At 47.5% G+C, this 21,481-nt stretch overlaps 1 protein-coding gene across 2 annotated transcripts; it reads right to left on the bottom strand.

The window, feature by feature from the left end:
- Positions 1-981: 981 nt before the first annotated feature.
- On the bottom strand, positions 982-20,320 carry Pla2g15 (phospholipase A2 group XV). Of its 2 annotated transcripts, none has more exons than XM_036188624.1 (6): positions 19,778-20,318; positions 14,860-15,016; positions 6,540-6,658; positions 6,194-6,292; positions 5,567-5,791; positions 982-2,876 (listed from the first exon to the last, which is right to left on the bottom strand). In XM_036188624.1, exons 1-6 carry the CDS (start codon positions 19,902-19,904, stop codon positions 2,365-2,367), a joined length of 1,239 nt encoding a protein of 412 aa, XP_036044517.1. In that variant the 5' UTR covers positions 19,905-20,318; the 3' UTR covers positions 982-2,364. The 2 variants fall into 2 exon arrangements, with proteins under 2 accessions (XP_036044517.1, XP_036044518.1); XM_036188625.1 differs by having other exon boundaries at positions 2,697-2,876; positions 5,567-5,666; positions 19,778-20,320.
- Positions 20,321-21,481: the final 1,161 nt, after the last annotated feature.

Raw genomic sequence — 21,481 nt, 5'->3', positions numbered from 1 at the left:
TAAAAAAGAGGTGGGATGACAATTGGGCTGGTGCTTGTATGTCCTCAGCTCATTTTCCCCATTTCTTGACCACCCCTTCCTTCCAGGACATTATACATGTCATTATACCTGGTACAGTGAGGCTTAGATCGCCATCTAGTGGCCCCAGTATATATCAACACCTGGAGCCTAGTCTGACCAACTCAATTGGGAAACTGGTATTGGAACTAACCATGTTCAGTGGCGCCAGGTTCTACACCACAAAGTTCAGGCTGGGGCCCAATCCCTCTGCATGCTTCCCTATCTCAGACATTCCCTTCATCTGTCCATCTCCACGTACTCCTATTTCTTAGTCATCATCTCTACTCATCCCTCTTTGCCCATTCTAGTCTTAACCTACTCCCCCCGACACACACTAGGATCTTTGAGAACAGGAAAGCTCACAGGGGTCCATGGACTCCCATGTCTTTCTCCTGGGTTTTCAGGACTAGCAATAGTTTCCTACCATCTGAAGCCAAGTTCTAAGCCATCTTATGGTGAAGCAGAGGTGGCCGGTGCCAACCCTGATCTTTTACCATGACTTCCTGTCCAGACTCAGGAGGCAGGGAGACCAGATGCTGAATCTAAGGAAGGCGACTTCCTAAAATGATCTTTAAGTTCAAAAGACGCTGAGACCAGAAGCTGAGGGAAGACAGGCTACAGAGTCCAGCCAGGCTCATTTGCAGGACCATCCTTTATCCCCACCATCAGCTTTGGGACATTATTTGGGCAATGCTGATCGGGCAGAAGCAGGGTGAAGACAAGAGCCCAACTCCAAGAGATACAGCTCTGGGTCTGTTTCTTGGTCCCAGTGGAGAAACGGATTCCAGAGAAGACAGAAGGGTAAAGCAAAGGCTGAGGATAGTGCTGAGACCCCAGCAAAGCTGCAGCCCAATTGCCCACCTCTATAGCACCTCCATACTTCACACCTCCCTCCTCTCATACACAGCGAGGACAGGGCACTTTACAGCATCCAGAATACTTTTATTGCCAAAGTCGAGGTACAGCTGGGTCAGTGCCCCAGGTGAAGGGCACACCACCCAGGTGAGGGATAGATGATGGGAATGTGCTTAACAAGGGAAGTCCAGTGCCAGAATCATTATGGGAAGGCAGTGTATATAGTCCAGCCTGAAAGTAGTTTGGGGACCCCAACCTAAAAGCTGACTCAAGTCTCAACCAATAGTCAGGTGCACTGTCCCTAAGACAGGCCCAGATTCACCATCCCTGCTGTCACACAGAGAGAGATCATGCAGCATCCCCGGGGCAAACAAAAATCCCCTAGCTGGGACACTATGCTCCTAGCTCTCGGGGACCCTTTCAATTCTCTGGACAAATTCCTGCAAACTAAAACCCATTCAGCTGCCTGGTGGGAGCAAGTGGGCAGGAACTCTACCACCTCTCAACCCTTGTGCTAGCCCAAGTGGGTGGCAGGAAGACCCTACAGCAGGGTGTAATATGGTGGTGGAGTTCTCAAGAAGATGGCTCAGGGAAGCTCTAAGTAACCATGGTTGTTCCCTTGAGCTCCCTTTCTTCCTAGGGACCCAGCTAGAAGGTCATGACATGAGGCCCTGCTCTCCTTAAGCTACAGTTCCCAGAACCAAGAGGGCCAGCTTCAGCGCTGGGATCCACATCACAACCAAGGAGATCAGGAATCCCAGAACACGGCCCTCAGAATTGAGGGGTCCTCTGCTGCCCAATCCAGTACTTGTACTAGGACGCTGCCAGAGGTGAGAGGTAGGAGCGGAGTCTAAATATCCCAGGAGGAATCATGGAGAACACAACAAACCGCCCTGCCTGCAGGGGTGCTGGACTGCCTCCAGGAGACCACACTCAGGATATCCACAAGTGAGGTCCCAAGGAAGCTAGTAACCCTAGCCAGTAGGCTACCTGAAGCCAGTGTGTGGGAAGATCCACCTGAGGGTCACTGTGGAACCTTCCTGGGCAGGACCTCAGCTCAGAAACATCCCTCACAGGAAGGTTAGGGCCCAGTGGGCTAGAGGAGAAAGGCCAGAGAACTAGGAGGACTGCATGGCCCGAGCTGGGGACTGGGGTGAGGAACCACTCAGGCCAGCTCACAGAGCCAGTCTGAGGTCACAAGTCCATCAGTAGCAGCAATCTTTCCATCAAACGTCCTTGAATCCACACTTCTCCCTTCCTTCTTCATTGCCAGGATACATAGGAAGGAAGAGAAACAGTATTCCCCTGAGGCAGATGTGCCTCACAGCCTAGGACCTAGGACCTTAAATACTGGTCACAAACTTTACCAAGCTTCTAGGCCATGAAAGAGTCAGAACCCAAGAGCAGCTCCATGGTCCAGCCATCCAGCAGCCCTGCTTGGCCCAGGACTCAAAGCTCAAAAAGCACGCGTTTCAGATAAGCCAAGGTGGTGGCATTGGCTAACATCTCAATGTGTTCACTTCCTGGCAGCTCCTGCAATGATACTCGGTGCTCCTGGTGGCTCTGCCAGGCCTGGCACTGCAGGACATTCTCCACGTTCACAGTGCCGTCACCATCACCAAAGCAGATCTTTGGGTCACGATCAGGGAAGCTCTCGTAGTAGAAAGAGTCTGGTGTGGGGACGCCAGTCCCAAAGAGGCAGTGCAGCTCCACACCAGGTGGCGTCATGGCTTCAACCAGCCCTTCTGTGTCCTGCCGCATGAACCAGCCATCCTCAAATCCAATGTCCCGGAAGAACTGGCGATAGTCACGGAGCGTATAGTTAGTTGTGGGTGTGTGCACAAATACCTTTTCATGTGACCAGGTGTGGTTGTACGGCAGTAGCCAGCTGGTGGAGACAGCGGACCGCTGCTGCTCCCGGATCTTCAGTGGCCCAATAACAGGGATTCGATTGTTGTCTCCTGGAAGGGAAGGGCTCAGATCAACCTGTGCCAAGGAAAGCAGCTTCACCAACCCACCAATGGTCAATACTCCAGAATCTTAGACTGTTAGCCGCCCGCCATCATGATCCCCATCTCTGCACCACTGGCTTTTATTTCTTTTTCTTTTTTTCTTTCCTCCTTTTTTTTTCTGTATGTAGAAGGCATACAACCATATCTTCATGTTCCTTATGTATTTCCTCACCAGAGATTCAGCCAGCACTTGCCTCCTCCCCTTAAGCTATTATGTTTGCTTATCTATAAAGGGCACCCTGCTAAGTGTTTATCACCATACCTGTGGGCACTAGTCTTATCTAAGGTGAAGCAGCAGGTCAAAGGCCTGGTGGGGGGTTGTTTGTTTGTTTTGTTTGATCACAATGAACTGTATACTTGCCTTTCTTTTCCTAGGTCCAGACCAGCATTCAGCCAGTCTGGTTTCATGGCTCCCATCTAAAAGCCTGGGCACTGGCCCAGGAGGCCAGACTTGCTGGAAGCAAGGCAATGGGGTGGGAATCTGCAGCTGGAGTCAGCTCTTCCCATTAGCCAATGAGACTTGCAGGGCCTGCGGCAACTTAGAAAGGAGTTACTACTTGTTCAAGTACTATTGTCTCCCATTCGCCAATACTCTGAAGGCAGCAGCCCTTTTTGGCTGGCCCCAGGGTCTCAGCTTTGCCTGCTACCTCTAGACTCCTTGGGGAAAGGGAAACCCCCAGGAGTCTGTGGATTTCCCTCTCTCCCACTCCTGGATTTCTAGGGTGGACAGCAGTTTCCTAACATTTGAGGTAAAGATTTAAGGGGTTTTACAGGAAAGCTTTGAGATGGCCAATGGCTGAAATCTTACCATGACTCCCCATCAAATTATGTTCTTTGTTTTGTTTGTTTGTTTGTTTGTTTGTTTGTTTTTCAAGACAGGGTTTCTCTGTGTAGCTTTGCACCTTTCCTGGAACTGCTTTGGAGACCAGGCTGGCCTCAAACTCACAAAGATCCGCCTGCCTCTGCCTCCCAGTGCTGGGATTAAAGGCGTGAGCCACCACTGCCTGGCCCCCATCAAATTCTGAAGGTACCCACATGGCTCCCTGTAGGCCCAGGAATGGCAGAGCACATACTGTGATGAATCCTCACTGTATCTAAATGTCTGAGCCATGAGCTCATAGTCCACTCAATTCAGGATCACTAATGGGAGAAATTCTGAACCTGACCTGATTGTAACGTTCATATGAGCAAGCAGGTCAGGCAGTACCAGTGATGGCAGAAGGGAAAAATTGAGAACCCTGAGATGGTCCGGGCTCACAGACCCCAAGTGAGGGGGCCCCACCCTATGGCTGCAGATGGTGGCTCCTACAGTTGTATATAAACAACTGGAGAAGGACCAAGGGAGGGTTGGTTGACTTTCCCAACTGCCAGGCAAGCAGACCCAGCCAGACCCCCACCTGCTTCCTCCCTGCACTGCCGGCCCACAGAGGCAGATGAAACTCATAGACAGGAAATGGTAGTCAGCCTTCCTCCTGTGTGGAAAGTGGGGATGGGGTAAGAAAGACTTGAGGGGCTGGAGAGATGGCTCAGAGGTTAAGAGCACTGGCTGCTCTTCCAAAGGTCCTGAGTTCAATTCCTAGCAACCACATTGTGTTTCACAACCATCTGTAATGAGATCTGGTGCCCTCTTCTGGCCTGCAGGGACACATGCAGGCAGAACACTGTATATAAACAAATAAATCTTAAAAAAAAAACAAGACTTGGGTTGGGGATTTAGCTCAGTGGTAGAGTGCTTGTCTAGCAAAGCGCAAGGCCCTGGGTTTGATCCTCAGCTCCAAAAAAAAAAAAAAAAAGACTTGAGAAGGGACCTCAAAGAACTAGGTCAAACCAAGTTCTGCCAGGCACTGTGTGTATGTGCACATAAGCAAATACTGTGAGACAACAGTTGTGCCGCTCCACACACAGTATTACAGCAGGCCTGTCAACTGAAGAGAGGCTAGGGGTACTAGCAGACCTCCTTTCATGGCTTTCTGGGGGAAAGTGTGTTTCAAGTGCTGGGAATGGAGGCATGCACCACCGCCCACAATTGCTTTTCTTTTAAAGGGTGTGTGTGTGTCCATGAGTGCCACGGCGTGCATGTGGGGGTCAGAAGACAACTCATGGGGGTTGGTTTTCTCCTCCTATCATGTGGGTTCTGGGGACTGGATTCAGGTCCTCGGACTTGGCAACAAATGCCTTAGCCTGCTGAGACACCTCACCAGCCACAGCATTAGATTTTCTTTTGGAGAAAAATACTTGTTTTTCTTTTTTGGGGGGGGGGGGGGGGGGGAGCTGAGGACCGAACCCAGGGCCTTGCCCTTGCTAGGCAAGCGCTCTACCACTGAGCTAAATCCTCAACCTTGTTTTTCTTTTTAATTGATTATTGTATGCATATGGTATGTGTGAGCACACATGTCATGCCTGTATGTTGAGGTCAGATGACAAATTTGTGGAACTGTTCTGTCCTTACATAGTGAGCTCCTTTAACCACTAAGCCATCCCACTGGGCCCCCCAAAATGAAATAGAAGGCCACTTTGGAGAAAGAAGGATGTTAGTCCAGGGAGGAGACATGAAGGATGTTGGCATAGCGAAGACCACAGGAAAAAAGGAGGAGACATTCCTGGGAACAGCCATCTAGGAGGGACCAGGGAGGTCTTACCTGAGGCCAGGACACGCAGGGTCTTGGCCACGCCCCCCCAGGGCGCACCCAGTGAAATGAAGGCGCGGATATACTTGTCCTTCCAGGCCTGTGGTTGCCGCTGCAGAAAGTAGAGCATGTACATGTTGCCCATGCTGTGGGCGGCCAGCACCACGGGGCCCCCGTACGTCTGGTACATCTCCTCGATCATCTCTCGGAGGGCCAAGAAGTAGGGCCCGTTTTCATCTGCAGGCCAGAGCCAAGCAGGGGGTCAGGCTAGAAGTGTCCTGGGACCTGGACCACTGGTCAATGCACAGGCCAGACCCAGGACTAGGGGTGCAGAGAACGTTGGAACCTAAGTAGGAGCAGACTAGTTCCCCCAAAGGTTCATGAAGAGAAGACTAAGAGACTCATTTTGCCCCTCGATCTTATCCTCTACCCCTACCAAGCTCAGAGGGTCCTGGGATGAATGATAGGAAAGGACAAGGCAAGACCAGTCAGAGCTGGTGGCTGTGGCCGCTGCACTGGATGCCAGAGGCCCAGAAGGACGGAGAGCCCAAGGCCTATTAGTGGCTGAGACTACCTTATCCCTGCCTCCTAAGCCCCTCAGGAACAGAACAGGGGGAAGGGTGGAAGGGCGTTTCTTACTTGGAGCTCGGCGCCAATCATAGGGAGCCCCTCGGAGATCTTCGCCCCGTGTATAGCCCCAGCCCACAAGGCTTTCTACCATAGTGTAGAAATAGGAACCTACAGACAGAAATGCATAGAATTACATAAAATAAAACCAGTGTTAGCCACCCACAGCACACCCACAGAGACAGTAATTTCTGTCTTCCTGAAGAAGTGGTAAAGGGATTTGTGTCCACTAATCAAAGACAGCTCACAGGCTAACCCTGGAAAGCAATGCAGTACTTCCCACATTCTAGAAACCCACCCAACAGAGCCCAGAGCCCCCAGTGACATGCCCTGGAGACCCTGAGCAAGAGCTACATACCCACATTCCTTTTGCTGGGGTCTAGGAACTCCAAAGAGAATGTTTCCCCAAAGCCAGGGACACGCACATCCACACCATCAGGAAACTGGGTGGCCCGAGACGTTCTGTTGTAAACCAGCCTGCCAGGAGAAGATAACAAGTTAGTAACTCAAAGGCACCACCAGGCTTGGTATGTCTCAATACTGTCCTGTGAACTTAGCCATACTCCAGTCTCACTCCCTGGTTTGGCCAGAGGTATAAAAGAAATGAAAAAGTAACAAAGCAGGCTCAGAAAACACAGATCTAGCAGGACAGCAGCGGTGGTGCACTCCTGTAATCCCAGCACTCGGGAGGTAGAGGCAGGCGGATCACTGATCACTGTGAGTTTGAGGCCAGCCTGGTCTACAGAGTGAGTTCCAGGAAAGGAGCAAAGCTACACAGAGAAACCCTGTCTCGAAAAACAAAAAACAAACAAACAAACAAAAAAAAATTTAAATAGTTAAAACAAAACGAAAGAAAAAAAAAAGCAGTCACAGAAAGCTGACAGGTCCCAACATTGATCCAAATGACAGGGCCCCAGGCCACGCTGACCGGTGGAAAATCTGCAAAGTGCAGAAGGTGGTTGTGGAAAGTTAAGGCAGCCTTGTGCAAGATGAAAATCTAAACAGGTCAGAGGAGCAGCAAAGACAAAAAAGCCCCTTTCAACATCAACCTGTGTCTCCTTGGCAGTACCTGAGGCCATGTGTCTCCAGGACAGAAATAGAAATGCAGATCAACAGCCCAGGAATAGTTGCAGTCACACACCAAAAAGAAAGTCAACGAAGAGGCAGCATGAACAGGCAGGAAAGGGCTGGGCCCCCAGGGGGTCAGCCAGCAGGTCTCTAGGAAAAAGCTTTTAATTGATAAGGTTCTGGTGAAGTTCCAATCAGCACAAACATTTATCAGGCAACAGCTATGTTCTTTGATTTAGCTGAGCTTTTTTTGTTTTTAATATATATTTTTTAAATTTTATTTTTGGTTTTTTTGAGACAGAGTTTCTCTGTGTAGCTTTGGAGCCTTTCCTAGAATTCACTCTGTAGCCCAGGCTGGCCTCTGCCTCCCTAAAGGCATGTGCCACTAACGCCCAGTGATTTAGCTTAGCTTTTGTTTTGTTTTTTTTGTTTGTTTGTTTGGTTTGGTTTTTGTTTTGGTTTTTTGAGACAGGGTTTCTCTGTGTAGCTTTGCGCCTTTCCTGGAACTCACGCTGTAGCCCAGGCTCTGCCTCCTGAGTGCTGGGATTAAAGGTGTGCACCACCACCGCCCGGCAGAGTTGGTTTTTTTTTTAACTTATTTATTTAGTATACAGAAGAGGGCGCCATGGGGCTGGAGAGATGGCTCAGTGGTTAAGAGCACTGCCTGCTCTTCCAGAGGTCCTGAGTTCAACTCCCAGCAACCACACGGTGGTTCACAACCATCTCTAGTGGGATCTGATGCCCTCTTCTGGCATAAAGCTGTACATGCAGATGAAGCACTCATATACATAAATAAATAATAAAATCTTAAAAAAAAATAAATAAAAAGAAGAGGGCACCAGATCTCATTACAGATGGTTGTGAGTCACCTTGTGGTTGCTGGGAATTGAACCTCTGAAAGATCAGCCAGTGCTCTTAACCGCTGAGCCATCTCTCCAGCTTAGCTGAGCTTTTAAGAGCACTTGCTGTGGGGCAGGCAGTGCAGGGGATGGGGGTGGAGTGGGGGTGGCACACGCCCTTGATCCCAGCACTCAGGAGGCAGTGGCAGTTGGATCTGAGTTCAAGGCCAGCCTGGTCTACAGAGTGAATTCCAGGACAGCCAGGAATATCAAAGAGACCCCGTCTGGGGCAGTAGGTACTTGGTGCTCTTACAGAGGACCCAGGTTCAATTCCCAGCACCCACATGGCAGCCCATAACCATCTGTAACTTCCAGTCCTAGAGAATCTGACATCCTCTTCTGACTTTCACAGCACCCAGCATATACTACACTTACATATATGCAAGCAAAATACTCATACACATAAAATAATAAAATAAATCTAGGAAAAAAACCCAGAAACATAGTTTCTGTCTGGGAGGGGACCTTAGAATAATACAATTCTGAGTTTGAATCATAATTTCTAGGAGCTGAATGAAATAGCTGTAGTCAATTTTATATATAAATTCTGGCCAGGTGGTGGTGGTGCACCTTTAATCCCAGCAGTTGGGAGTCAGAGGCAGGTGCATCTTTGTGAGTTCGAGACCAGCCTGGTCTACAGAGCGAGTTCCAGGAAAGGCACAAAGCTACAAAGAGAAACCCTGTCTCAAAACAAAAACAAAAACAAAAAACAAAAAACAAAAACAAATAAATAAATTCTTTGAGCTTCCAGATTTCCTTATCTATAAAGTACATTTGTTGTTTTGAATGTTGTGGTACTGGGGATCAAATTCTAAGCCTTATTATGATAGACTGAGTTACACCCTCATCTCCTGTGAAGCAGGTTTAAAGAATACCAGTTCCAAGGACTGCCTCAAGACTAAATTGAATTCATTTGGTGATTTTCTTATGGTACAGCCCCCAAGAGTGTTCTAGTACAAATCTAGATAGTGTAAGACACTCATTCAAGTGTGCTCTTGACGTAATATGCAGTCATACACACACGAGTATGACATCAGTCCAGTTGGACTGATAAAACAGGCCTGTGATCCCAGCATTCAGGAGGCAGAGGCAGGACTGTCAGTTCCAGCCTGGGCTACACAGTGGACCCTGTATCACAACCCTTCTTTTGAATTAATTGTATGAGTATAACGTTTTTGCCTACACGAACATATATGCACCATATGCATGCCTGGTGCCTGCAGAGGTCAAAAGATGGCATCAGATCCCTTGGAACTGAAGTTATGATTGGTTGTGAACCACTGTGTGAGTTCTGGGACTCACTTGGGTTCTCTGCAAGAACAGGGAGTGATTTCATCTACTGGGCCATCTTACCAACCCCTTTGTGTTGTTGCTGTTTTGTTGGTCTTTGTTGTTGTTAGACAGGACCTTACTTGGAACTCCCTATGTACGCCAGGCTGACCTTGAACTCAGAGATAAAACCACCTGCTTTTACCTCCTGAGTATTGGGGTTAAAGGCATGCACCACTACCACAGGCTCAAAACCTTTTTATTTTTTCCTTTAAATTGAGAGAAAGAAGGATAGAGACTTCTGGTATAATACATAGTAAATAGGGTAAACTTTGTATTTTGTTTTAGTTTTGAGACAGGGTCTTGCTAGTCCAGGCTAGCCTGTAACTCAAAATTTACCTTTCTCAGCCCCAAATCCACCTTCCTTAACCCTATAGGGTTATAAGCAACCTCAGGCAATGGGGGTTTTGTGGTTTTTGCTGTCATTGTTCTTGTTTTTGTAAGTAGAACATCCCAAAATAATAAAAACATGGTATATAAAAATTGGCCTGGTGGTGGTAGTGCACACCTTTAGTCTCAGCACTCAGGAGGCAGAGGTAGGTGGATCTGTGAGTTCAAGACTGCTTGATCTACAAGAGCTCCAGGACAGCCAGGACTACACAGAGAAACCCTGTCAACAGCCACCACACCCAAAATAAAATAAAATAAAGAACTATAAAGTCAGGTGTTGTATGTAGCACATGCCTTTAGTTCCAGGCCAGGTAGGTCTACACAGTAAAATTCTATCTTAAAAATAGAAATGTATAACTGGGCAGTGGTGGCACACACCTGTAATCCCAGCACTCTGGAGGCAGAGGCAGGTGGATCTCTGTGAGTTCAAAGCCAGCCTGGTCTACAAAGCGAGTTCCAGGACAGCCTCCAAAGCTACAGAGAAACCCTGTTTGAAAAACAAAAAACAAACAAAAAAGAATGTATAATTTAGTAAATACATAAACCAGCAACTTGGTTACTTATTATTAGCATCATGTATCATAATATACCCAGCATGGAGGTGCATGCATTTAATCCAGCACTCCGCTGGCAGAGCTAGGTGGATGGATCTCCATGAGTTTGAGGCCAGCCTGATCTACATAGTAAGTTCCAGGACAGACAGGGCTTCATAGGAAGACCCTAAATGTATCATAATTCATTGGGTTGACAGCATCTGAGTAACACTTGCTACAAAGGTTAGATGGCTACAATAGCATAAGGCCTTAGGAAATGTTCAGCCGCATTATCTTTTTTGTGGGGGCTAAAGATCAAAACTCCCTGTCCTTTTTAAAAAATCTATGTGCAATGTCTGTATGTTTATGTAAGTATATATTCTATGACATGTGTTCAGGTGCCCAGGGAATCCAGCAAACATCAGATCTCCTGGAGCTGAGGTTATAGGCAGATGTGAGCCATTGAACACTGGCGCTCAGTAGCAACCTGGGCCCTCTGAAGGAGCCTTCACTTCAGCCCCGCACTCTATACATGCTAGGCAAGAGCTACGTATCTAGCCCTTCCCCTATACTGAAGGGAGCACCTCCACCTTCACGGAAACTGTTGCTTTTTTTTCTTTTTGTTTGTTTTTAGATAGGTTCTCACAAGACAGCCCTAGGAATTTGCTCTGTATACCAGGCTAGCCTTGAACTCTCAGTGATCTCCTTCTGCCTCCAAAACACTGGAATCCCAGGTAGGTGCCACAAAGTCTGACTAATCTGCCCTTGAAATCCTAGCCATTCCAGAGGCTGATGAAGAATTGAAAGTTCAAGGCCAGCCTGGTAATTTATAGAGATCCATCTCAAAAAAAAAAAAAAAAAAAAAAAAAAAAAAATATATATATATATATATATATATATATATATATATATTTTTTTTTTTTTTTGCTTTTTGAGACAGGGTCTTTTTATGTAGCTCTGGCCACCTTGGAACTCTGTAGACCTGGCCTCAAACTCACAGAGATCCATCCATCTACCTCTGCCTCTTAAAGGTATGCACCACCACAACTGGCTCTCTCTCAAAAAACAAAAAGTTTTTGTTTTTGTTTATAACTTATGTGCACTGGGGTTTTGCCTACATGTATATTTATGTGAGCATGCCAGATCCCCTGAAACTGGAGTTACAGACAGTTGTGAGCTGCCATGTGGGTGCTGGGAATTGAAGCCAGGTCCTATAGAAGAGTAATCAGTGCTCTTAATCTCTGAGGCATCTCTCCACCCCCACAAAAAAAAAAATGTTTAATTTTTTTTTATCAAATGTATGTATTTGTTCAATTGTGTGTGGATGTGTCACAATATACATGTGTAATTGTTTTTTAAGGATATGGTTTTTTCAGTAGCAGCCCAAATTTGGGACTGGGAAGCAAGTTCCAGGACAGCCAAAGCTATACAGAGAAACCCTGTCTCAAAAAGGGGGTGGGGGGGAATAAAAGGAAGATGGGGCCAGTAAATTGGCTCAGTAGATAAAGATACTTTTCACAAGGCTGAAAACCTGAATTCAATCCCTGGAACCAACATGGTGGAGGGAGAGAATTATTGCTCTCAGACTGTCCCCTGACCTATACACTCATGCTATAACATGCGCACCTACCCCTAAATGATGTAATTTTCTAAAACATAAACAAAATTAAAGGAGAGGACAGGAGCTGGAGAGACGGCTCATCAGTTAAGAGCACTGGCTGCAGCTGGGCAGTGGTGGCGCACGCCTTTAATCCCAGCACTCGGGAATCAGAGCCAGGCGGATCTCTGAGTTCGAGGCCAGCCTGGTCTACAGAGCGAGATCTAGGACAGACACACCAAAACTACAGAAAAGCCCTGTCTCAGAAAAAAAAAAAAAAAAAAAAAAAAAAAAAAAAAAAAAAATTTGTATAGGCCAGATGCAGTGGTCCAAGCCTTTAGTCCTAGCATTTGGGAGGCAGAGGCAGGTGGATTTCTGTGGGTTCCAGGCCACCCTGTTCTACATAGTAAGTTCCAGGACAGCCAGAGATACCTAGTGAGACCCCGTTTTGAAAAAAAAAGAAACAAACAAGAAGATACATTGCATAGTAATTCCAGTCCTAGGGGATCTGACACCCTCTTCTGGCTTCTATGGGCATTACACACTGACATACCTGCAGGCAAAACTCCCCATAAACATAAAATAAAGAGAAAAAGTTCACTTCAGTTCCAGTAGATTAATGCCTTCCTCTGACTTCTGCAGGTATGAATGTAGTGCATTTATACACATGCAGGCAAAACAATCATACACATAAAGTAAATAAACCTAAAAGTAATTTTTTAAAAGATACATTGTAGCTGGACAGTGGTAGCACAGGCCTCTAATCCCAGCACTCAGGAGTCAGGGGTAGGCAGATCTGAGTTCAAAGCCAGCCAGAGTAAGTTACAAAACAGCCAAGGTTACACAGAGAAACCTTGTTTCAAGAAAGAAAATAAAAGATACACTGTATGTGGATATATAGATATATAAATATGAAACTCTCAAAAATAAAAGATTTTTTTAAAAAATCACCAGGACCACCAGTTAGTTCTTCCAGCTAAAATGTTTACTTGCAGCCCCCTTAACTATATCCTCTGAATGCCACTGATGTGATTGCACATATAGGAAATCAATCTCTTCTGTCTGTTTGTTTGGGTTCTTGATAGTGATTTCCTACTTAACCCTGGCTGGTACCCATTCTGTAGCCCAAGCTGGCTTCAATTGTGACAATTCTCCTGCCTCAGCCCCCTCCCAAGTGCTGCGATTATAGATATACCACCATACCCACCTTCTTTCTTGTTTACAAACATATTTGTGGTTAGTAACTGAAGAGATTTGGGTTGATTATATCGTAACATGAAAAGTGAGATGGCGCCGGGCAGTGGTGGTGCATGCCTTCAAACGCAGCACTCGGGAGGCAGAGGCAGGTGGATCTCTGTGAGTTCGAGGCCAGCCTGGGCCACAAAGTGAGTTCCCGGAAAGGTGCGAAGCTACACAGAGAAACCCTGTCTTGAAAAAAAATAAATAAAAATTTTTAAAAAGTGAGATGGCTCAGCAGGTAAAGACTTGCCACCAAGTCCATCTAAAAACCTGAGTTAAGTCTCTGGGACCCACATGGTAGAAGAAGAGATAGGACACAAAACAGCTTATAACTGTTTAACCAAAGTAAAAATGGTTTGTTTTTGATCCACCACACTAGTAATAAAATTCAGTTTATATCAGGAAAAAAAATGCCAGGCACTCAGGAGGATCTCTGTGAGTTTGAGGCCAGCCCGGTCTACAGACAGAGTTCCAGGACAGGCTCCAAAGCTACACAGGAAAACCCTGTCTCAAAATAACAAACAAAAAAACAGAAAAAAAAATATAATCCCTTATATTGAATTTGGTAAAACACAGTTCCTTGCCAACATAATTTGGTACTTGGTGAGAGTTAAAGGAAGCATACATGGGGCCTGGAGGGAGGGATGGTGGGAAGATTTTGCATAGGGAATAAAGCCATTTGTTTGGGGAAGGGTGATTTTTGGAGACAGAGTATAATTCTCCTTCCTTGGCCTCCAGAAGTAATAAGATAACAGGTCCACACCATACCCAGCAAATGCCAGGGTTTTTGTTTTTTTTTTACTTTGTTTTTTTAGACTTTTATATTTTTTATTTTATGTGCATAGTGTTTGCCTGAATGTATGGTCTGTGCATGTGTTTGGTGCCTAAAGAAGCCAAAAGAAGGCACCAGATCCTCTGGGACAGAAGTTACAGACAGTTGTGAACCTCCATGCAGGTGCCAGAAACCAAAACCTCTGGGGCAGCAGTTCTCAACCTGTACATTGAGTCCCCAAGGGGTCGCATATCAGCTCTTTACGCTACATTTCATAACAGCAACAAAATTACAGTTACAAAGTAGCAGTGGAATAATTTTATGGTTGAGGGTCACCAAGACATGAGGAACTGTATTAAAGGGTTACAGCGTTAGGAAGGTTGAGAACCACTGCTCTAGGGTTCTCTGCAAGAGCAGCCAGTGCTCTTAATCACTGAGCCAGCTCAAAAGCCAGGTTTTAAAGGGTGAATGAGAGGGGGTTTATCAATGAAGGCTATAAAAATCAGAATTCCCCACGTGGGAACATTACAATGTGAAAAGATGGCATATGACAGGAAGAACAAGAGCTAGAGAGGCAGGTGTGGCCAAGCCTCGGGCAAAGGAAGGGAGGGAGCCATAGTGAGTCTTGGATAGGGGCTAGCCAAATAACCTGAGTCTAGGACTCTGTGGCTAAACTGGAGAAGGGAGGAGAGCAGCAGGAGCAGAAAGTCATGCCTCTGATAGTATACAGCTAGTGGGGACCAGTCCAGATCAAGGTACAAAGCCTAGAAGAGAGGGGTACTTTCCCATCTATGGAGGCAGGAGAAGGCCTCTGTAGGCCCCCCAGTGGTTCCCCCATCTGTGTGCGCCACCTGATATTGTCGATCCAGCAGTCAATGATAACAGGCAGAAGCAGTTCAAGGTTCAGCCAGAGTGTGAAGTAGCTATCCGTCCTCTTGGAGCAAAGGTAGTGTACGACCTTTGGCTTGTCCAGCTTTGCTTCCAGCTGGTTACCCAAATCACCAGGCACTGCAGAAAAAAAAAAAAAAAAAAGACAGGCATAGGTCCAAGCCCTGGCAGTCTGGAGACCCCCAAAAACCTTGCAGTCTGAAAAAGAGCAATGCACCCAGAGTAATAGACGCCATGGCACATCTTTGTAATTCACTCCGGAAGTGGAGACACAATCCCAGGACTGGGAAAATCAAAAATAGGGAAATGTGACAGAGAAGCCAGGACACCACCTTCATATAGAAAAGCTGCTACTAGCCAGGCATGGTGGTGAATAACTGTCATTCCAGGACTTAGGAGACCTAGGCCAGAGGATCAAGTAAGTACTAGCACAATCTGGGCTATACACTGAGATCCTGTTTCAAAACAAACAAAAACAAGAGCCACATTAATGGGAAAGAAGCCTGCCAGCAGATACCCAATGAGGCTTAAAGAGAGGCCTGATATGCCTGTGGGGAGGCCCATAGTACTCTCTCCAATGATGTGTAATAAAAATAACCTCCCTAGATCTCCGCTGCAACTTCCTCGCAGGCCATTCAGAAAGGGGTTCAAGCCAGTCACTTCCTTAACAAGCTGTGGTCCCTTCCCCTGAGTGATGTAAGACGTTAGACCCAAGCTGCATATGTACAGAATCCCAACACTGAGATCTCAGCCTGGATTGCCCTCACATATACAGAAGGTTAATGGACCCAGATCATACTCTACCTAGAAGGGATTTTGAGACTTATGGAAGTTTTCCAGAACCTCCAAAATTTGGCCAATGCTACAGCCCTGATTAGATATGTACCCTCCGGGCTTAAACCAGGCTAAAAGGAAAATTAAGCAGGGTCTTTTCTACCCCCAAGCAGCGAGACAAGACAGAGTGCTAGGCCAAAAGTTAAATCTAGGGGCAGTATTCTTTTACGTTTTTGTTTGTTTTTGTTTTTCAACAAGGTCTTGCTGGCATCAAAAGCATGCTTTTCCTGCCTCCAACCTCCCAAAGGCTGGGAGCTTGTGGGAAGGAGGCCACAATAACACAGATGAGAGAAGCTTGCAAGGGTACCAGCAGGCCCCACCAAAGCCCCTAGGCTTTGCTAAAGGCAGGAATGTTCCAGGGGGTAGATTTTGTGGAAGGCCTTAGCATGCTTGAGGTGTGTAGATCGCTAAAGTGCACAACATGCCACAGGCCGGGGTGTGAGCAAGTTCCAAGCATGACTGGATACACCCTTGTCTTTGGTCCACACAGACCCTCGGGCTCTGGTAACACCAAACCCACACCCATTCCTTTAATTCCCAGTATTTAAAGCCCCACAATCTATTAACTCCCGTTAACATTACAAGCCGCATGTACTCCCTATAGGCTACATTCTTAACACTTCAGAGAAACAACTCCTTTTAAAGACCCATAATCAGTTGGGCAGTAGTGGCACACGCCTTTAATCCCAGCACTGGGAGGCAGAGGCAGGCGGATCTCTGTGAGTTTGAGGCCAGCCTGGTCTCCAAAGCGAGTTCCAGGAAAGGCACAAAGCTACACAGAGAAACCCTGTCTCGAGGGGAAAAAAAAAAAAAAGAGCCCGGTATTGGTGGCACACTCCTTTAATTCCAGCACTTGGGAGGCAGAGGCAGGTGAATCTCTGTGAATTTGAGGCTAGCCTAGTCTACAAAGTGAGTTCCAGGACAGCCAGGACTGTTTGCTATGGATGATTGATTCATAGATTGGCCAGTAGCCAGGCAGGACAAGGAGAGAGGAGATTCTGGGAAGTAGAAGGCTGAGGCAGAGAGATCTTGCCAGCCGCCACCATGAAAAGCGAGATGTAAAGTACTGGTAAGCCGCGAGTGACGTGGCAACTTATTTACAGAGAAGCCCTGTTTCAAATAAAATATAAATAAAAGAACAAATAAACAAACAAACAAAACAAAACAAAAACACCAAGCCCACGGTCACTATGAAAGGCCACTTGGCCTTCCTCCCCAGTGACTTTTTGTTTGGTTTGGTTTTTCGAGACAGGGTTTCTCTGTGTAGCTTTGTGCCTTTCCTGCATCTCACTAGGTAGACCAGGCTGGCCTTGAACTCACAAAGATCCACCTGCCTCTGCCTCCCGAGTGCTGGGATTAAAGGCGTGCACCACCAAAGCCAGCCCTCCCCAGTGACTTTGAACTCAGCACAGTACATGTCCTTGGCCTGAGTGTCACCCCAGTGTCTTCAGAGGATCATGAGAAGCAGGTGAGACACCTGCTTCATATGGGTGCAAAAGCAGGAAATTTCTGGCATGGGAAACTCTGCATGAGATGCCTGTGAGCTGGACACGTGGACTGGTCACTGTCTCCATCCACCAAAGGGGAAGTGAGTAAAAGAGGAAGCCACCAGATACCCCTGGCCCTGGTCAGGCTGTGGCTTCTAAAAATTGCCAATCACCCCTTTCTGAGAGACTTGGTGCCTGAAACCAAGACAAGAGCTGCACACAGAACTTTTACTTCAAATAACACTGGGAAGGGTCATCTTCATATAAATTTTTAAATCACATTTACTGAGAGTGTGAAACAGAAGATGAGAGCACACCACAGCATGCGTGGAAGCTGAGGACAATTTGCCAGAACTGGTTTCATCTGGGGATGGAACTCAGTCTTCAGGCTTGGTGGTAATCCCCTTCACCCCCTGAGCCCTCTTGCAGGCCCATTTAACAGATGAGAAGACCGAGACTGAGAAGAACACAATGGTTTGCCTAAGGTCCCATCTCCCTGCCCCGGGCTCAATTTTCTGACTTCTGATGCTTCTGCCACTAACTCAGGACCCACACTTTGTGCCTAGGAACAGGAATGACTCTCTGCAGTCTCTGAGTTACCAGCAGCAGCAGCCTCAATCCGTGAAAAGATGAGCAGGTTGAGGGTGCAGATGTTCAGATCCCTGTGGAGTCTGAGGTTTCTCTGCTATTGATCGATTAATGAGTACAGTTAGCACCAATCAATCCAGGCAAAAATACATGGCAAACAAGCCAGGCACACTAGTGCACGCCTTTAATCCTAGTGCTAGTGAGGCAGAGGCAGGAGGATCTCTGTGAATTCAAAGCCAGCCTGACCTACAAAGAGAGGACAGAGCTACAGAGCGAGACCCCGCCTCAAAAAAAAAAAAAAAAGTGGCAAACATATATGTGGTCAGAGAATGCATACATCCCAATGCCAAGGCCCTCATTCTTAGAATTCCTTAGGCTCACTCGTGACTTCTTCACATTGGTCCCCAGGTAGTAAAGTCCAGATGACCCAATAAGTCACAAGTTCTACATCATACATGCCTTCCGCCTCCCCCCAATTCCATTCCATTCCAACCAGCCTGGAACCATCTTTCAACCAACCCTAGTTTAGTTCCAGCATGCTCCCGGAGGGCTTCCCAGGCACCCACTCACCCAGGCTGACTGTGATTATTCTCTGTGCTGTTCACCCAACACAGACCTCTTCCCTGAGAGCCATCCTGGAAGCTTGGAAAAAGCAGGGTCAAGTGTGTACAAATCTCAGTGAACCTAGGTCCAGAATTCCCCAGACCATTTCCTGACCTAGGATGCCTATTTTGTTGTTGTTTTGTTTTTTGAGACAGACTTTCTCTGTGTAGCCCTAGCTGTCCTGGAACTTGTGTTGTAGACCAGGCTGGCCTTGACTCAGAGATAGGCCTACCTCTGCCTCCTGGGATTAAAGTCATGTGCTCCCGTGCATAAATTACAATGCCTATTGAGGTTTCCTCATACCACTTTGACAATCAACACTATCCTTCTATGATCTTTAGCATCCCTATTAGAATATTCCCAACAGGCAGGCGTGGTAACTTGCGCCTTTAATCTCAACACTTGGGAGGGAGAGAGAGGCCAAACTCTCTGTGAGTTTGAGGCCAGACTGGTCTACAAAGTAAATTCCACAACCATCAGAGCTGTTACACAGAGAAACCCTGTCTTGAAAAGTCAAGGAAAAAAAAAAAATCACAGCAGAAAGAACATGAGAATACATGTTCCAGCAGAATAAGTATGTAACGTGTGCATGTCTCTGTTCTCAGGAGTCCTGGCTGGCCACTGAAACACTAGCTCAAGATGAACGCCAAGTCAAGTGCAAGACTCCCAAAGATTTTATCCTGGCCTATTAGCATAAGGAAACACTGTTGATTCTTGTTCAGCTGCCAGGCCTAAGACCAAAGAGTGAATAGGCAGGGAAGGTCACCCGGCCTCAACACAGCCTGGAGTAACTACGTCTTGTAGGGCAGGGCGTAGAGCATGCTGACTCCCCAACACCTGTTCATGGCTGTTGTCCCAACCCTTTCCCATCCTTTCTCCCTTCCACCTTCTCCCCCAAAGTCAATGCCATGCATTCCATAAGTTGAAAGCAAAGGGAAATTATCTCTGTGGCCAGAACTTGCTACCAGCCATGCCCTGAGAAATACAGAAGGGTGAGAGCCTTCTAGGCAGACTCAGACCAATTCTGAGACTATCTAGGAGCCTCTGGAGTAGGGTCGAACTGCCTCAGTTTTTCCAGATAAGAAATGGGAGCATGTTGAGGCAAGGTTTGGAGCTGATGCAGACAGGTGGAGTGGGAAATCGGACAGTATCTTTTTTCCCTTGCTCTCATATTTTAGAGGGTGGCAAACCACACCCATGCCCAGTATGAAGGGAGGTGGGTTAACCGACCCGACCCAGGTTAAGAGACCCAAACGCTCTGGGCATCGTACTTAAAGCAGATGGCACAACAGGGAAGTCGGCCCATCCGACCCTGACTGCACTGGATCCTGCAGTACCCACCCACCGTCCCGCCGCACGCAAGTCTCACCCAGCACCACCGGGGGGTGACGTTGGGCCGGGAAGGCCAGGTCTGCTAGCATCATTAACAGGAGCAGGGGGACCAGGAGGCCACTCCGGAGCTGGGTCGCGCGACAAGTGAGGAGATGGCGATCCATGGCGTGAGACTGGCAGCTGGTCCGAGGGACTCCTTTAGTGATAGGGGTTCGTGCCTAGGCCGGGGCCGAAGCGTAGCTCTTAACCCCACCGCTCCCAGCCACTAGCCAAGTAGGACCCGCCTCTTGCTAAGGCTCTGCCAATTGGAACTCTCCGCCACGAGCGTTCCTCCCACTCAAGCACACCACCCGTCCATGCCCACCCCTGCTAGACTGTGCTGAGCGCCGAACGCATCGATCGACGGATGGGCACCGCCTGGCTCCAAGCTATCCTTCTGCCACTAGACAACCCCACCTCACTGTGTACCCAACACAGTCCTTGATACTCGAAGTCACCTCAGGTAGTCCTCATTCCCGACTCCTAGCCCTCCCACACTCGAGGAGCCGCAAACAGGTCGAGTCAAAAGAAGTTCATCATTTGCTGTGACTGAGCAACCTCTCTAAAAGCAAGGAAAGAGGAAGTGAGTCCTTGAGAGTTCGTTCGTCTCTGGAACTCAGGTGACCAGCAGCTGACCAGGACCTTGGTACAGCCTTCACCCCGGCATCCCCAGGGGCATTCAGTTTTGGCTTCCCATGCCCAGAGAACTTCTACTCTCTGCCTTCTGGGTAGAAATGCAGGTGGGACCCAAGAACTAGGTCTGGGAGAAGCTAGCTCAGCCTGTTCCAAATGATCAGCCTGTTCCAAATGAAGGGTCTGTCACTCGATTTGTAAATGCGGCACATGGATTAGAATTGGAAGTGGTTTTAATCCGAAATTCTGAGCCATCTAATATAGTTTCCCCTGCTAAGAACCGGGCTCGGGAGCTTGCCTTGGCACTTTACCCTCTACCCATGCAAACCTGGAGACTCAAGAAGGGCACAAGCCTTGAGCCAGGAGCTGGGGCCAAGGCAGCCCGGGCACAGGCTCAACACTGGCAATAAGCCAACTCTGTGGGGGTAGAGTTAACCCGAGCATTGGAGAAACGAACCTCCACACACTTCCTTCTGAAGGCCAGTTGCACCCTTGGGACACTGCTTAGTCCCAAGATTTCTGTTCCACCCCTGACCTCTTCCTTCCCTCTTCTTGGTAAATAACTGACCTGTGTTAAAGTCGGTCATTCTTAGTTTTTATAGCAAAATGGGAAGTTTTTAAAAAGACCTGTTTTATGCGTATGAGTATTTTTGCCCACATGTATGTATGTTCATCACAGGCATGCCTGGTGCCTGAAGAGGAGGATGTCAAATATGGCCTGGATTAGAGTTATAGGCGGTTGTGAGGCACCATATGGGTGCTGGGAACCAAACTACTGCCCTCTGCAAGAGCAACAGTGCTCATAACTATTCAGCCATTGCTCTCGCCCCGGAAAACAGGCAATGTTAAGGCCCACTAACCACAACCTTAGGCCCCACCTCCCCCACCTTAACCTCTGGCGCCAGCAGAGGGTTGCTACAGACTAAGCTGGTGAAGGCCCAGTAGAGGATTATAGAGACACTCGGCCAAGGCTAGGGACAGTGCAATGTCCAGAGCCAAGAGGGGGAGGGGATCTGAAAAGGCAGTCATAGCCTTGGATATTGGCTAGTACAAACATCTTGCCAAACTA

The sequence above is a fragment of the Onychomys torridus genome, chromosome 5 (genome assembly GCF_903995425.1).
Source record: "Onychomys torridus chromosome 5, mOncTor1.1, whole genome shotgun sequence".
In the NCBI taxonomy this organism is placed as follows: Eukaryota; Metazoa; Chordata; class Mammalia; order Rodentia; family Cricetidae; genus Onychomys; species Onychomys torridus.
Note: the sequence above shows the minus strand (reverse complement) of the source record. Positions and strands in the feature narration are given on the sequence as shown.